This window comes from Globicephala melas, chromosome 3 (assembly GCF_963455315.2).
Source record: "Globicephala melas chromosome 3, mGloMel1.2, whole genome shotgun sequence".
Lineage (NCBI taxonomy): Eukaryota > Metazoa > Chordata > Mammalia > Artiodactyla > Delphinidae > Globicephala > Globicephala melas.
In genome coordinates, this window is record NC_083316.1 from 111,563,558 (window position 1) to 111,579,831 (window position 16,274).

The window sequence follows — 16,274 nt, forward strand, 5'->3', positions numbered from 1 at the left end:
TGTTTTCCTCTAAGAGTTTTATAGTATCCAGCCTTACATTTAGGTCTTTAACCCATTTTGAGTTTATTTTTGTATATAATGTTAGAGAGTATTTTTAGTTTCATTCTTAAAAATATGCAATGCAAAAAAAAAAATATGGAATGCTTCACGAATTTGTGTGTCATTCTTGTGCAGGGGCCATGCTAATCTTCTCTGTATCATTCCAATTTTAGTATATGTGCTGCCGAAGTGAGTACACATGTTTTTTGATTAATTGAAAAATATTAGTTGAAATGAATGTGAGCCACAGGAAGGTTGAGATAGCATCTGTTTTGTGCCACTGCTTTTACTCCTAGTACTTAGAACAATGTCTGCCATAGAGCAGGTGCTCAAAAAATATTTGTTAAATAAATTAAAAAGGGCAACATCATAAAATTTTTTAAATGACTTACACCTAATATAAGACCACTGTGTAATCTCTTCCATTTCTATTGCTTTTGCAGATAATTTTGTATACTCAATTTCACCATGATCATTTTTCTTTAACAGTATTGTTCTTGTATCAGAATCTTATTTGTCAAGCCCCACTTTCCTCTCCTAATATAAAAAAAAAGTATCAATTTTACAAAATCTTCCTTTTCCAACTTCACTCACTAACAGCTTTAGAGATAAAATGGTAATTTGTTTTGCTCTATTTTCCTTCTTTGTTCTTTGTATATTTACTGAACTAAATTAACTATCATATTATCTACTTTTTAGTCCAGTTCTCAATTTTATACTCATTATTAAGGCCAACACTCATTATTTCATAATTAATCTATGGATTAACTTATCTTTAAACTCTCTGTGTACTTGATTCATCGTCTTTTCAACAGTAAAAGTAAGTTCACAGGTATTTTAAGATTAGATTTCTGTTTCTAATAATTTTATCACTTTAACATTAACTTTACTTTCTCAAACAGTACCTATTACATAATCTTATATACAGAATGATACGTATTAAGTGATTTATAGAATCATTATTAATGTCTTTCAGGTAGTCTTTCTAAAAGGAAGCACAGTAAATTATTTTTTAATTATTTTAAAACTTTCTAGGGAATTCCCTGGCCGTCCAGTGGTTACAACTCGGTGCTTTCACTGCCGTGGGCCCAGGTTCAGTCCCTGGTTGGGGAACTAAGACCCTGCAAGCCGTGGGGTGTGGCCAAAAAGAACACCAAAAAACAAAAACCTTTCTATAAGTGTATCAATACATGCCCTGTTTTTTGGAATAATTCTATGGTCTTTATATTAGAAATAGTTCAGGTTGTTAGGACTGGAAAAATAACTGGTTAACAAGTTGAGAGCTACCAGCAAAGTATAAGACTATAATCTGTCCATTGAATAATGATTAAAATAGTACAGTTCTAAAATTTGAAAGAAATTTAGGTTATGTAACAAGCTAAAGGTGACTATTTATAACCTAAGCAATATGTTGTTGAATATCATATAATCATATAATCCCTGAGGCAATAACTTTTTAATTCCTCTAGCTGGACAATGGTATACTAACTGATACGAAGATATGAGTATTATTTGAAGATCTAAATATACTCCCTAGAGTTGGGTCACTTATTATTTACTATACTATTTTAAGAACAGGTGAAATGACCTGATCATAATTTATCCACCAAAAAAACAAACAAAACCTTTTGGTTAGGGCCTATGAATTGGTACCACTTGATCAAGTAATATATTGTATGGGAGAATATACTTACTGGGGTGTAACGTTGGGACATGTTGTCCAAGTCTATCATCTTTTAGCATGTGTAGCAATGTTGTTTTTCCCGCATTATCCAATCCAAGAAATACCAATTTACCAGTTTTCTTATATAATCCTGCAGAATAAGAGCTATGATTAGTCAAAGTGATATCTGACAGACTACACAAATAAAATGACTTTAAAAAGAAGTATAATATAATATTCACAATTTAGTTATTTAGATACTTTTCCTAATTACCCCAGATTTTTGATAAAGAAACATTAACCTTTTTGAACTTTTAATATTTTATAAATTGGCCTGAAAAAGCTTGGATATCTAACCTATTTTTAGTTTTGAAGAGCTATTTTAAATTTATTATGATTTGGGAAGTCAAATCATTATAAAACTAAACTTTGCCCCGATCAATAAATGTGTGTGTGACCTAAACTTATCTTGCAATGCCAGAATGCCAATTCCCTTGACAATTTATCTTAAATCCTCTTTTATTTTATTTTAGTTTATCCCTTGATAAATATCTGTGTCCTCTACTAGAGAAACACTCATAAAATACTTGACATCATGTATTTATGAAGCTAGACCAAAAGAAAAATTAAAGAGTATTTTTCCACAGATAAAAATAAATTAACTATTTTTGACAATAAAAATTACAGTGAGTTTTTTTTCAGTAAAAAAGTTTAGTTCACTGTCAAATTTCCCTGAGAATAAGGTTAAACTATTCACATGATTGCATAACACTAAGCAACAACAAAAATATCCAAGCACATAATTTTAAATATATCAGTCAAGCATTGATAGATAAAGGGATAAACAGATAAAGACAGCATTGACCAATTTACAGTAGACTGGCATTTGCTGCAAAGTTCCATATTGAGCTATATGTGTGTGTGTGTGTGTGTGTGTTTGTGTGTATTTTAAAGACTTTTCTTAGAGCACTTTTAGGTTTACAACAAAACTGAAAGGAACGTACAGAGATTTCCCATATACCTCTGTCCCCACACATACATATCCTCCCCCAAGAGGATAAAAGTTTAATGACACATATTCAACAGTATACAGAGTATTTTCACCGCCCTAAAAAGTCCTCTGTGCTCTGCCTATACATCCCATCCCACCCAAGGCCCAGCAACCAGTGATCTTTTTATTGTCTCCATATTTTTGCCTCTTCTAGAATGTCATAGAATGTCATGTAGTTGGAATCACTCAGTATGTAGCCTTTTCAGATTGGCTTCTTTCACTCAGTAATACGCATTTTAGTTTCTTCCATGTATTTTCATGGCTTGATAGTCCGTTTCTTTTTAGTGCTGAATAATATTCCATTGTCTGGCTATACCATAGTTTATCCATTCACCCACTAGAGGACATCTTGGTTGCTTCCAGGTTTTGGCAGTTATGACTAAAGCTGCCTCAAACACCTGTGTACAGGTTTTCGGGTGGGTGTAGGTTTTCAGGTGGATGTAAGTTTTCAACTCCTTTGGGTAAATACCAAGGACCACAATTGCTGGATTGAATGGTAAGAGTATGTTTAGTTTTATAAGAAACCAACAAACTGTCTTCCGAAGTGGCTGTACCATTTTTCATTCCCACCAGCAATGAATGAGAGTTTCTGTTGTTTCACATCCTCACCAGTATTTGGTGTTGTCAGGATCTGGATTTGGGGCATTCTAATAGGTGTGTAGTGGTATTGAAATTTATTTTTCATGTCTTTAATTGTCTAATACCCATGGAATTCCATGAGGACAGGGAATGCAGCAGCAGCTCAAAAAATACTTAATCAATAAATGAAATTTTTAAGACATTAGGCAATTACAGATTCAGGCCATCCATTTTCTAATAAGTTCGTGCCAAAATAACATCTAGTTCTTTACCCACATTTAATTTTAAGAAGTAAATTATTTAAGTCCTAATCTTTTGATCACATATTGACCAACAATTCCAATCCTAAAGAGAAGATTGTTTTCCATATTTACTTGAGCTGGGATACTACATCTCTCTAATTATAAATCTGACTAATAATGTCCTTAAACATTTCTATTTCTTAAAAGATTTCTATATAGACTGTTTCTAACCAATGCACTCAATCTTACCACCCTTTTAAAAAAATATTTAATTTTATTTATTTTTGGCTGCGTTGGGTCTTTGTTGCTGTGTACGGGCTTTCTCTAGTTGTGGCAAGCGGGAGCTACTCTTTGTTGTGGTGCGCGGGCTTCTCATTGCGGTGGCTTCTCGTGTTGTGGAGCATGGGCTCTAGAGCACAGGCTCAGTAGTTGTGGCATGTGGGCTCAGTAGTTGTGGCGCACGGGTTTAGTTGCTCCACGGCATGTGAGATCCTCCCAGACCAGGGATCAAACCCATGTCCCCTGTATTGGCAGGAAGATTCCTATCCACTGTGCCACCAGGGAAGTCCCTACCACCCTAACTTTTAAATAGTAAAAGTGTACAGGATAATATACTAAAAGGGAACAACTGCATTTAATCTTTAAACTGAGTTGGACTAAATTCTTATTTTGTGGTAGGCACTGTTAAGCACCTGCAAACATTTCACTTAATGCTCAACTCTGTGAAGTAGCATTATTATCCTCTTTTTTACAGAGGGGAAATGAAGACTCAGAGTTAACTTGCTCAAATGCCGAAGTCAGATCTGAGATTTGAACCTATGTTTGATCCCAAAGCTTTGGTTCATTTTCATTTCTCTATACTGCTTCCTAAAGTTAGCACTATTAACCTTCTTGTTCCTGATTGTGATGCAATCTATTTTGCCTTTTCAACATAATTCAGCATAGATTCATTGTTCTATAAACTGAGATATAGATTCCAACATGTTATAACCCAAAGCCCCAGCAAAATAAAGTTTAAAAGCCTCTATTTCTGACCCAGTTCTTGCAAATATGGGACAAAATATTTCAGTCTGATAAAAAGATTTAAGAATTCTCTTGGAGGTAGTATAGAGAGATCTGACATTTGACCTGTAGTAGAGCAACAGTATAAAATAATGTGAGGAATTATATTTTTAAAAAGAAAAAAAAACACTCTGGGTTTTTAAAAATTTACAACTAAGGTTCAACTAAGAAATAAAAATACAGTGACAAAATTTGATCTTACATTTTTATCCTTTCAATATATAGTAGTCAAACAAAATTTATATTTCCCAATCAATATTTATTTCCTCAGTCAAGATTATGTTTGTGGAGAAAGAAATATTTATATAGGAGATATCATTCCATAAGTATGGTTGTAGCCAGTTTAGAACTATGTTGACCACTCTGTAATTACATGAAATGCTTCTCTTTCTGCCAGTTTACAAGATGATGGTTATAAGGAGACTAAACTTAGGACAAAATTTGAAAATAGGAGACTAGAAATATTTTCATTAATTATTACAATAATAAAATTGTGTATATCCCAACATAAAAGTTAATCAAAAGCCTGGTTCAGGGGGAAAAAAAAAGCCTGTTTCACCGAAAAATGTGACAAGTCAAGGGTGTCAATAAAAGAATGGGAAGCAAAGATTATTCCTATCTTTAAAATCTATAAAGAGAGGAAAATCACTAGTCAGAATTGCTGGGTAAACAAGACTCATATAGTAGGTTATAAAATGCCATTTATAATATATGAGGTACTTTATGGAACATGCATTTTTATAATAATAATAAAAAAAGAAACAATGCATTGGATTCCGGTGAGGATTACATGAGGTAAAGCATGTAAAACTCTTGTGCAAACTGGCTAATAAATGGTAGCTATTCCTGTTAATAATATGCTTATCAACAACCTTAAAAGATAGGAATTATTATTATTTTACAGATAAGGAAATTAAGGCTAAAGTGGAGAAAAGAGTTTGTCTAAGATTACTTTGCAACAGGTATAATGAGTAATTGAACATGTTTGTATGATTCCAGAGCCCATATTTGTAATTACTGGGTTACATACAAAGAGGCTCTGTACAAATAAAAGACATTTTTATATAAGTAGGATTAAATGGGATAACAAAAGAGAACAAAGGGCCAACATTACCTAAAAACTGTAGCACACTGCTGAAACCACTGTAAATCCAGTCAAATATGAAGGACATAGCCAAATCTTACAGGGTCTGGAAAAAAAAGTGTTTTGAATTTAGTAGTCAACATTAAACACCAACAACATTAAACATCAACTGTGAGTAAATAATCCTACAACCTTACTACAAAGAATTAAACACTCTTTTCCATGCCAGTCTAACCTGATCTATACTGATGAATAAAAAACAAAATGTCATTAAAATACCAAGTAGAGACCATTCTTTGCCCCTCAAAGTAGCAAACATGAAAAAATTATAACAGTCAAGACTAGAAAAAATGTGGTAAAAGAAGCATTATTAGTGGCAGTATAAATTGGTACAAATCTTTTTCAAAACCAATTTGACAATAATGTATCTGTTGATACCATCTGACCCAAGAATTCTACTTTTAGAAATTGTCCTAAATATGGAAAAGCTTATGTATAAAGATGTTCATCAAAGTGTTCCATAAGAAAATTTTTAGAAATAATCTATGTTCAATAGTAAATTAAATATAGTATCTATGGCATATGAAATATTTACCAAAACCTTGGAGTGGGGGATGGGAGAGAAGGGAGAAAAGAGGAAAAGAAAGGAAATTGATCATGAAATAAGTTTCTGAGTCTGATTTTACCTATGTGGAGTAAAAACCCTTTTTCTTTTTCTTTTGTTCTTTTGTAGCAGTTGGTACCAGACAGTAAATTTCTGGGTTTGTTATCTTTCTGCATTTTTCAAATTTTAATCATGTTACTAAATGTAAAAAAAAAAAAAAAAAAAAAGATTAAATCACAGTAGAAAATACAGAGCATAGTTCAATTCAGCATTTACTTGACATGTACTTGATAAACTAACATAGCTAATATGGAAAATAAGAGAAAAAAAGCCTCTTTAGAAAAAAAAATCACTTATACAAAAATATGCTTTCAGATCAACAAATTCATTTTCTAGAGCTGAACAAAAAAACCCAGGCCCCAAACTTGGGCCAAGTCCAAAAAGTTTGAAGGGTTGTGCTATCTTTGATATTCTTCAGACTAAGTATGACACACAACACTGCTTTCTATAACTGCCTCTCCCTCCAGTGGGCTGCCAAGCTGGACACAGATGGGCCCACCAAACTCAATATTCTTAGAGGGTAAGATGTTGAGAGCACATCACCTTGAGAGTCAGAAACAGAGAAAAGAGACAGCCTACCTCCAGTCTGTACAAGGCCTAGCAGTGTTTACTAGGAAATCCCCTGGATCCTGGCAATAGATTCTCCCCTCTTCTATTAACTTCTTACTTGAATTAGCGTAAGCAGAATTTTGTTCTTGCAATCAGTTGATTCCTGATTAAGACAGAGTGACTGGCAAACCATGAATAGTTTCATTTGTCAGTGTCACAAGAATGAGAACTACAACAGCAACATAAATATATAAGAATCTATTATCTTAGAAGTTCTCATTTTACTCAAGTTGAAAATTACACCTCCTACTATTATCATTTTAGGTCATATAGAAATTGAAACTTAAAGTCAGAGAAAATATATACAGGTGGCTTGTCTTTTCTGAAGATTCTGAGGTATATGCTTTTCAAAGGGAATCATAATAATTTTCACTGTAGAGAACCAAATAAAGCAGTGGTGTGTTGAGATATTTAATTTAATTTAATATATATTTACCTAGTTCATATTACATCCAAAGTCCAGAGCTAGACATCATGGGGAATACAAATATTGATGACAAACATGGCTCTTTCTCTCAAAAAGATTATACAGTGATAAATTAGCTACACAAATGCAATTAAACTGAAAAATGCTAAAACTGAATAGGATATTATCTAAAATGGTAACAACTCACCCTATAGAGTTTCAAGACTCATTCAAACACAAGGGGGAAAAAATGCCCATACTCTAAGTCCTAAGCTACTAGGGGAGTAATGATCATAAGAGCATAAAAACAAAATAATGAAAATAAATAACAGAGATATGAGGTATTTATGTGCATACCAACAGAAAGAGGTATGGTATGCTCACAAATGCACTTTATATTTTGTATGAAAAAAGAGAAAACCAGTCCTGCTTGTCTCTACATCCGAAGTCCTATTTCCATAGTTCTATGGTGACACCAGGGTACAGCTAAGGAAAGGTTTCTTAGATGGTGTTTAGCCTGAATGGGTACAGCAAAAAGTCGGGAATTGTTAGATAATATGACTGGGGTTAGGGGACCGCAAACTGAGAGTAAAAAATCAACTGGTGCTAATTAGTGATGCAGAAGCCAGATTGATAAACAAATCTGAGACTAAATTTAGACATTAGGTCTTCATGCCTGCTACTTTTAATATATGAACATAAGAAACGATGCTGAATCCGCCTTTCAACTTAATAAAACAAAGCAAAACAAACAAACAAAAAATATCAGCTACCATTTATTGAACCTCTACAAGCATTATGGTCTAGAGGTTAAGAGCAGGAGCTCTGGTGCTAGGACTTTACTATCTACTTTAGGTAAGTTACTTCACTTTCCTCATCTGTAAAATGGGGATAACAATATTACCTGAGATGGTTATTGTGAAGATTAATTACTACACGCAAAGCATTTAGTATTTCGCATGGAGGAAGCATTTAATTTTAGCTGCTGTTATTATTATTTCTTCTACTACATGGCCCACAGTACTAGACACTTTACAGATATGACCACTAAATACCCCAACAACCTTTCAGAGTACATATATTATTGTTCGCATTTTACAGAAGAAGCTGAAGTTACAGTAAGTAAAACTCAACTATTAATGATAGGCACAGCTAAGTTTCAAACATGAGTCGAACTTCCACGTCCATCCCCTTTCCCTTACATTGCATTGGCTCTCTAAAGCTTTATAATAATAGTTTTAAAGGTTTAAATTTATTTAAGTCATTACATACCATTTTTTAATAACTCCAGCTCATGACTCTGACATGTAATTCCTTCCTCTCCCTCACATCCAACGCCCAGTCATTCCTTAGTTCTATCAATTTCTGCACTGAAGTCTCAAGCTTTCTTTGATGCTCACAGGAGCCACCTAGTCAAAAGCCTTATTGTCACTTTCCAAAACTACCATCTTAACATCAAAATGTGTTTCTACCCATCTGTACATGCCCTCCAGAGTAGCTTCCCCAAAATGTCATCTTGGACTTGTTGCATAGTCAGGGTGACTATAACTCCCAGTTTGCTGGGGATAGTCTCAGCAAAGTTATTTCAGTGTAATTATTAACAGTGCTTCCTCTCACTCTCAAAAGGGTCCTGATTTAGGTTAAATTATATGGCCACTCTATGCTTGTGGATGGAGAGTCACTGGAGGTTTGTGAGCTGAGAAATGATACATTCAAACTCCTAGGCCAGTATTCCACATTCCACTCTTAGCTACCTTTCCAAGTTTAATACATATTACTTCCCTACTTGTAGCTTTCCCCAGACCAAAGTAAACTGCTTGCCATTCACCACTGGCGACCTGGACTTTTACTACCTTAAAACCTCTGCTCATTATCCTTCCCAGCATCAGAATGTTCTCCCACTATCTCTGCTAAAGTCTCCTTGCCTCCAGCACCAGCCAAATGCTATGAAAGAAATTAATTCTCACTTGAGGGACAGATATAGATGGAAGAACCAAAAAAACCCAGGAAGGGTAAAAGAACTAGAAGAGAGAGGCAAGGAAAGAAGTTAGCCACATTAAATGCAGAGATGTCACAGCTAGCTTTGGTGACAAGGAGACAACAGTTGACAGCATGAGTAGCCTGCAGTGGAGTGGTAGGTAGTACAGGAGAGCCTATGGCCGGTACTTAAAGCACAGCAGAGCTGTGTGACCTTGAACAAGTTAAAATCTCTCAGGGTGTTTTAAGAGCAAATGAGATACAATGTACAAAGTAAGTATCAATATTGAAAACCTGGCTTCTGTCATTATTGAGAAGAGAATGGGACAGGAGGTTAACAGGTGGAGGCAGTGAGGAAATTCTTCTTTCATTCTTTTTCTTTCTTTTTTTTTTTTTTTTTGCGGTACGCGGGCCTCTCACTGTTGTGGCCTCTCCCGTTGCAGAGCACAGGCTCCGGACGCGCAGGCTGAGCGGCCATGGCTCACGGGCCCAGCCGCTCTGCGGCATGTGGGATCTTCCCGGACCGGGGCACGAACCCGTGTCCCCTACATCGGCAGGCGGACTCTCAACCACTGCGCCACCAGGGAAGTCCTAGGAAATTCTTCTTTCAAAAAGTTTGAAATGGGATGAGGGAAATGAGGTTTTCTTCTTAAGGAAGGGTGAGGCTTGAGAATGTTGATAAATTGAAAGGAAGGAGCTAGTGGCAAGGAAGAGGTTAAAGATGAGAAAGAGAAGGAATTAACCAAAAGGGTCAAAGTCTCAAGAGGAGCCTGGGCAGAGAGCACACTCTTTCTCTAAGATGAGAAGGAAGGAAGGCCAGGAAAGATGAAGAAGGGGTGTAACTACTGAGCCCGCGCGCCTGGATCCCGTGCTCCGCAACAAGAGAAGCCACCGCAATGAGAAGCCTGCACACCGCAACAAAGAGTAGCCCCCGCTCGCCGCAACTAGAGAAAGCCTGCACAGCAACGAAGACCCAACACAGCCAAAATTAAATTAAATTAAAAAAAAAAAAGAATAGCTACTGTGGGGAAAAGATCGAATTAAAAGATTGCTAAAAAGAGCCAGGGACTTCCCTGGTGGCACAGTGGTTAAGAATCCGCCTGCCAATGCAGGAGACGCGGGTTCGAGCCCTGGTCTGGGAAGATCCCACATGCCGCGGAGCAACTAAGCCCGTGCGCCTCAGCTACTGAGCCTGCGCTCTAGAGCCCATGAGCCACAACTACTGAGCCCGCGCACCACGACTACTGAAGCCCGCGCACCTAGAGCCCATGCTCCACAACAAGAGAAGCCACCACCATGAGAAGCCTGCGCACCACAACGAAGAATAGCCCCCGCTCACCACAACTAGAGAAAGCCCTCACGCAGCAACAAAGACCCAATGCAGCCAAAAATAAATAAATAAAAAATTAATTAAAAAAATAAAAAGAGCCAGTTGCTAGGGTTGAAAAACATCACAGCAGTACCAATCTGTACTGATTTCTATCCCTCACCCCCCCACCCCAAGCAATGCTCAGCCTTAGAGAACAAGGAGCGAATGGGGTTTAGGGACTTCCAGAACAGCAAATGAAAAAAAGATAGGGGAGCAGGAATTTGACAGTACTAGCAACAGAGACTGAAGTAATCTGATGAGAAGTTCAGTCTGAGTGGATAAGGTATAAACACAAATAGAGCATGGAATGGGGTGGGGATCAAAGGCAGGCTCCTCACAGAATAGAAATGGAAGAATAGGGGAAGAGTCTAGCTAAATAGCAGGTGTAGATGTAGTAAAAGGGTGCGAGAAGTGAAAGGTGGGTCAGAATTGTGCCTGCACAGTGGAGGAAAATGTGGGGTTCAGAATTCAAGAAAGGATTGGGTCTGGGTGGTGGCCAGCTCCAAGGCCTGGCTCTGGCATGGGCAGCTGAAGAGAATTAGGGGTGAAGGATTCGGGAAGCTGGGCTATTCCACACTGACAGGCAGTGGAATCACCTAGAAGATTGGAGGGTAGCGTTTTAGAAAGCAAGACTGTGAATCAAGTGGCAAAATCCTTACTGAAGATGACTGTTGGTAGGTGAGAGCCACGAGGACTCAGGGAGGGTAGAGTGGGTAAGCCATGCAGGTAAATGGATTTTTTTGCATAAGGATGGTACCAATTTGCTTTTGTATAATTTGTCCCAAGATAACAAATTTAATAACGTATATGGGGAAACTCTTCTTTAGAAATTAATGAGATATTTACATTTCTATAAAGTCACGGTTTCTGAGATCCTTAAACAGAAACTCCTTAAGCTAGGAGTAATTAGTCATTTTAAAGTAGAGGGAGTGAAGTAAGTCAGAAAGAGAAAAACAAATACTGTACGCTAACACATATACATGGAATCTAAAAAAATTTTTTTAAAAAGTTCTGATGAACCTAGGGGCAGGACAGGGATAAAGAGGCCAACATAGAGAATGGACTTGAGGACGGTGAGGGGGGCAGGGTAAGCTGGGACAAAGAGAGAGAGTGGTATGGACATAGATACACTACCAAATGTAAAACCCATAGCTAGTGGGAAGCAGCTGCATAGCACAGGGAGATCAGCTTGGTGCTTTGTGTCCACCTAGAGGGGTGGGATAGGGAGGGTGGGAGGGAGATGCAAGAGGGAGGAGATATGGGGATATATGTATATGTATAGCTGATTCACTTTGTTATACAGCAGAGACTAACACACCATTGCAAAGCAATTATACTCCAATAAAGATGTTAAAAACAATAAAGTAGAGGTAAAAATGCCAACTAAGAATAAAAGTTACTTAGCCACAAACAGATACCTGAGCCCTGAGAACAGGTTACACAACACCATGAACACACTATTAAGACATGTGAAAAGCAAAGGTCAAGAACAAGGAAACATATACACGTCAGCAGATTTATTTATTGCATGAACACCAAAAAGGAAAAGTTGCTAAGCAGATTAGAAAAGTGATCTACTCAAGTAACATGAAAATCAGTGCAAAGGGTGTAATGGAACAGAAATTCTCAGATTACAAATAACTTCTGAAAGCCTTGCCCCATTAAACTCATAAGGACAACTCCATTTTTATGAAATGTCCAGAATAGGCAAGTCTTTAGAGTAAATAGATTAGTGGTTGTCAGATTGGGGGGAAGGTGAAATGGGGAGTGGCTGCTAATAAGTACTGGGTTTCTTTTGGGGGTAATGAAAATGTTCTGGAGTTACTGGTTATGGTTGCACAACATGATGAACTAAAAAAACACTGAATTGTACACTTATAAAGGTAAGAAGTGTATGTACAAGTACCCTTTATGGTATGCATTCTCTCTCAATAAAGTTATTATTAAAAAATAAAGAAAATTATATGTTGAAAATTTACATTTTAATATTTATAACTAATATTTATAACTAATATATTAATATTTATAACTAATATTTATAACTAATAATATTTATAACTAATATAAGTAATTTAGCAAAATCATTTAGGTATGAACTTTTTTTTTTTTTTGCGGTACACGTGCCTCTCACTGCTGTGGCCTCTCCCGTTGCGGAGCACAGGCTCCGGACGCACAGGCTCAGCAGCCATGGCTCACAGGCCCAGCCGCTCAGCGGCATGTGGGATCCCCCCGGACCGGGGCACGAACCTGTCTCTCCTGCATCGGCAGGCAGACTCTCAACCACTGCACCACCAGGGAAGCCCTAGTTATGAACTTTTTAAAAATATACATAAGGGAAAAAAATACACATAAGATGACAAGATATAAATACTCCAAAAAGTAGTGCTGGTAGAAAATAAAAAATATTCTAAGGAGGTAAATCCTATTCAGAATAGAATTCTAGAATCAATACGTTAATAACTTTGGGAAGCAAAGCATGGTAGAGCTGTGATAAAATGGATGGAGTGCCTGTCCTAGAATTTAAAAAATCTAAACTGAATGTGCATCTTTTTTTTTTTTTGGCCACACCATGCAGCAAGGGGAACTTCCCCCACCAGGGATGGAACCTGTGACCCCTGCAGTGGAAGCTCGGAGTCTTAATCCCTGGACCACCAGGTAAGTCCTGAATGTGCATCTTTCGAAATACCATAATTTCATTCTGGGAAACCCAATCTTTCTGAGTGCCAGTTTGCTTCTCCATATAAGGGAAATACCACCTGCCTCACAGAATGTTAAGAATGATTAACTATGATAATGTACATGAAAACACTTTGAATACTACCCCATATAAGTGGTATTAATTCTTTCAAACTAAGTTGATTAAAATTCAAATCACAAAACTTTAAATGCCAGTTTTCAAGTTAACTTCAATATTAACAACTATTAATATGAAAAAGTTTTTTTCATAATGTTCTGATTTTACTTTAAATATTAATAGCACCATCACTGTCACCAGAAAAGGCATTAGAAGAGTTTCCTTCAAATCCAGGTAAGGAAATTTCACTAGGAGAGATTAATCGCAATTTTCTACACAATTTTGTCAGGCTTATGATTAAAATATGTACAAATTCCATAAGATTAGTATACTATCTGTAAACTAATTTAGGAACTATACATACCTCTCTCTCAGATTCAAACAGTACTAGAAATACAAAGGCCAAACTCTGCTTGACCATGTTTTGTAGAATTTCAGCAAGGCCCTATGCCTTTCAGTCGTCCCTTGGTGTCCTAGAGGATTGGTTCCAGGCCCCTACACCCCATCCTCAAGTCCCTTATATAAAATGTCATAGTATTTACATATAATCCACGCACATCCTCTAGTATACTTTAAACGATCTCTCAATTACTTATAATATCTAATACAATGTAAATAATAAGCGAATAGTTGTAAATACAATGTAAATGCCATGTAAATAGTCGCCAGCACTTGGCCAATTCAAGTTTTGCTTTCTCAAACTTTCTGGAATTTTTTCCCCCAAATATTTTCCACCCATGGTTGAATCCTTAGAGTGGAACCCGTGGATATGGAGGGCCAACTCTGCTAAAAGTATGGACAGTGACAATGTTGAATGTTTTAAGACAATGTTACTTTATAAATACTCACCCCTAAAATTGTTAAATTTTCTTTTTACAAACTTTATGGAAATGGTGATGCAAATAAAAAAACTCTAGAAAACATTTTAGGATTGAATGTATAGCAATTATAATAATGGAACTAAAAACTAAACCTTTTAGTTCGTGTAATGAACAAAAAGTACATAATCAATTTTCCTTTAAGGGAAAGTGATGCTCGATTGAAATAAGGTTAAATCTATGACAAATATAAATAGGATTTTTTAAGAGGAAAGGAAAAAAACCTCTGTATTAAAAAAGTTGCGCACCTAAGTACTGAACTTGGCTATAATGAATTAAGAAAAAAGAAAACTGACATAAGCAATGACAAATTTAATCATTAAAATACTTTTGACTCAAATTGTTCTAAAAGCTATATACAAGGAAGAGAAACTTTTCAATACCATGATTTGAAAATTATTTGCTTAGTAATGTTTTGCAGAAAAATAATTTAAATGAGTTTCAGCCAAGTGTACTTAAAGAAGAGGGTGGAGAAATAATGAATCATTACTACAGAATTCTGATTTATAAGCTTCAAATGACGTGGCAGTGATTTTCATTTCTGATAGCCTACTCTTCGGTCTCAATTCTTGCTTGAAGTGCAAGGCAAAGGAAGGTTAAAATGTACCCTATTCAAACTGCTAATCTGCATAATTAATGACAATGCTTCTTTAATATTTCTAAAATGAAGGCAACACCTTCCTCTTCTGCAAACTCAGAAAACACCAATGAACTATCCTAAAGTTTTTAAAGTTCAAAATATTTTGGTGACGAACGCAAGCCCACTAAAACAACGTTTGATATACACATTGCTTTGAAATATCAGCACCACTAATTATTGATAAAATGTAAACCTTCCTGTATTCCTCATGTGTAAAATAGAGATGATACTATTACTTCCTCATTGGATTGCTGTGTGCATAGCTAGCGCCTTACACATAGTAGAAAACAAATGTTCTTTTCCTTCTTTCATTTGCTTCATTTAGACTTACTCTAATTCGTATTCTAACACTGAACACTGGACATTCTTCAGCGTGAGACACAGTGGTAGTATAGATCTTGATATATCAAGAAAAACGTGCAACTAATATTAGGTTTAGTTTTTCAAATTAAAAGGATTTCTTCACCTCATTTTGCCCCATGTACCTAACACCTTAAATTCCTGACGCGTTTGGTTTTTTTGGTCATCAATGTTAGAGTTTTCGCTGTTGTCAAAATCAATTTCTATCTTGTTAGAAACTCGTGAAATAATCCCTAAATCATTGCAGTTTTCCCCCAACAGTTTATCTTTTTCCCAGTCAGCTGGGACTTGGGCTATGGGAAGACGTTACCCACTAGTGGGAAAGGAAGTTCGATTTGTTCCCGCACTAAGTGGGAGAGCTGAGAACAACACGCCGCGTCACAGCCTCTTGAGCTGTCAATGATCCCGCCGCCTTCACCTTACTCGGTGAGGAAACTGAGGCCGAGGGGAAGGAAGGGCTTGCCTGCAGTTCAGAGTCATCTCGTTCATTCCTGAAATAACACACCGTTTGACAGCAGCGGTGTCCTATCCGGATGACCGTCAGAGAGGCCCCGCGAAGCACGAAAGGAGCCCGTCCTCTTTCCCGCCGCCAGATTCCAGGGCAGAAAACAGGAGCCCCTTCCTCGCCCGGCTACAGGCAGGGGCATTGGGTGGGCCCAGGCGCGAAAGGCGCTCCTTCCCCGGGGTCCACAGCTGCCGCCCGCCGGTTCTCCGGGGAGGAGAGGCCGCCACTTACCTGCGATTGGAGAGAACACAATTCCTTGCTTGGCGTCGACCCTACTCACTCCGACACCGAACTGCAAAGCGCGATGGCTGCCGCGGCCCTAGTCTGCGCTAGCTCCTTCCGGGCCGGTGGG

General features: G+C 37.0%; 1 protein-coding gene and 1 non-coding gene across 3 annotated transcripts in view; both read right to left on the reverse strand.

Annotated features, from left to right (window-relative positions):
- Positions 1-16,274, reverse strand: part of SAR1B (secretion associated Ras related GTPase 1B) — a 32,532-nt gene extending 16,258 nt beyond the window's left edge. The window contains exons 1-4 of one of the 2 annotated variants that reach the window (XM_030869593.2): positions 16,154-16,260; positions 6,407-6,522; positions 5,751-5,826; positions 1,734-1,853 (exon numbers count right to left, since the gene is read on the reverse strand). In XM_030869593.2, the coding sequence (XP_030725453.1) occupies positions 1,734-1,853; positions 5,751-5,808 (178 nt within the window). In that variant the 5' untranslated portion in view covers positions 5,809-5,826; positions 6,407-6,522; positions 16,154-16,260. Of the gene's footprint in view, positions 1-1,733; positions 1,854-5,750; positions 5,827-6,406; positions 6,523-16,153 lie in introns of both variants that reach the window. The other variant, XM_030869594.2, reaches the window with a different exon arrangement.
- Positions 130-236, reverse strand: LOC115860318 (U6 spliceosomal RNA). Its single transcript, XR_004042423.1, has one exon. It is a non-coding gene; the product is annotated as a U6 spliceosomal RNA (small nuclear RNA).